Here is a 1,378-nt window from a genome sequence, read left to right on the forward strand (position 1 = left end):
GTCGCACCAGCAGCGATCAAGACGGGCACGACCCGCCACCGTCCAAATCGAGCGGCATAATGCAAGGGCGTCCAACCGAGACACGTTGCGCGGATCTATTTCGGCGCCGGCGCCAATCAATGCGACCACAGCAGCGAGTTTTCCATGTTGAGCGGCGTAATGCAACGGAGTGTGGTGGTTATCTCGCTCGTTTACGTCATGGCCAGCCGCGATGAGCGAGCGAATGCGCGCGACATCTCCGGCCACCGCAGCTTCGTGCAGGGCGTGCGCCATCGCGGCGCGGCGGATGAGCCGGCTAGGCGCGCGAGAGCGGCACGGCGTGGGTCGCAGACGCCGACGCGCTAAAAGAACTACAAGTTACTTGTTTTACTTTTCGAATGCCGAGGCAACCCCTTGGGCAGCCCCCGTCACCAATACCAAACACGCCCGCCGGTGGTCCTGCGCGGGCCATTGCATGGACCTGCGGAACCGCGGGGCAGAGTCGGTGCCGCTCATGGATACGACGGCGAGCCCCATGCGGCCGGAGAAGGACGACGGCCTCGGGCGGTCGCTCCTGGCGCGCAACATGCCGCGCTGGACCGACGAGAGCCGCCACGACCGGCCCAAGGAGCTGAACAACGCGGCCTTCTCGACGGTCCAGGTCCTGAATTCCATGATCGGCTCGGGCGTGCTGAGCTTCCCCTACGTCTTCGCGAACTGCGGCTGGATCCTCAGCATCCTGCTGCTGGGTTTGAGCGCGGTCGTCTGCTACGCCACAAGCATCATGCTCCTCCGCGTGGGCCAGGCCGTGGGCCACCCCAAGGGCGAGCTCAGCGAGGTCATCGAGAAGACGCTGGGCGTGCCCTGGCGCAAGGGCGTCGACATCTGCATCGCGCTGAGCTGTTTGGGGGCGCTGCTGACGTACTACAACGTCATCGGCACGCTCGGCAGCGATCTCCTGAAATCCGTGCGCCACGACGACGGCGCGGAGCTCGTCGTCGACACCTACGCGGGGTTCATGTTCGTCGTCGTCGGCCTCGTCGCCGCGCCGCCCTGCTTCTTCCGGGAATACGGCGAGCTCACGCCCATCAGCCTCCTGTCGCTCTCGTTCATCGTCTTCACGACGCTCGTGGTCATGGGCAAGGGCATCGACAAGGGCCACGCCATCCCCGCGGGGCCCGACTCCTGGTACGCCCCCGTCACGCTCCTGGGCAACTTCGTCTACGCGACGTCGATGCAGTACGTCGTCTTCGAGATGTACGCGTCCATGGAGGCGACGTCGCGGCCGGCCGTCAAGTCCGTCGTCGCGGGCGCCGTGGGCTGCGGCTGCTCCATCCTGCTCGTCATGGGCCTCGGCGGCGTCGCGGCCATCGGCTCCGACGTCGACAGCGACGTGCTC

At 66.3% G+C, this 1,378-nt stretch overlaps 1 protein-coding gene across 1 annotated transcript; it reads left to right on the forward strand.

Moving 5' to 3' along the window:
• Positions 1-514: 514 nt before the first annotated feature.
• AOT1 (hypothetical protein) lies at positions 515-1,372 on the forward strand (the record flags this gene model as incomplete). Its single annotated transcript, XM_009044386.1, has 1 exon — positions 515-1,372. A coding segment is annotated over one exon (858 nt), but the record flags the coding sequence as incomplete, so codon positions are not given.
• Positions 1,373-1,378: the final 6 nt, after the last annotated feature.

Source organism: Aureococcus anophagefferens (assembly GCF_000186865.1).
Source record: "Aureococcus anophagefferens unplaced genomic scaffold AURANscaffold_286, whole genome shotgun sequence".
In the NCBI taxonomy this organism is placed as follows: domain Eukaryota; class Pelagophyceae; order Pelagomonadales; family Pelagomonadaceae; genus Aureococcus; species Aureococcus anophagefferens.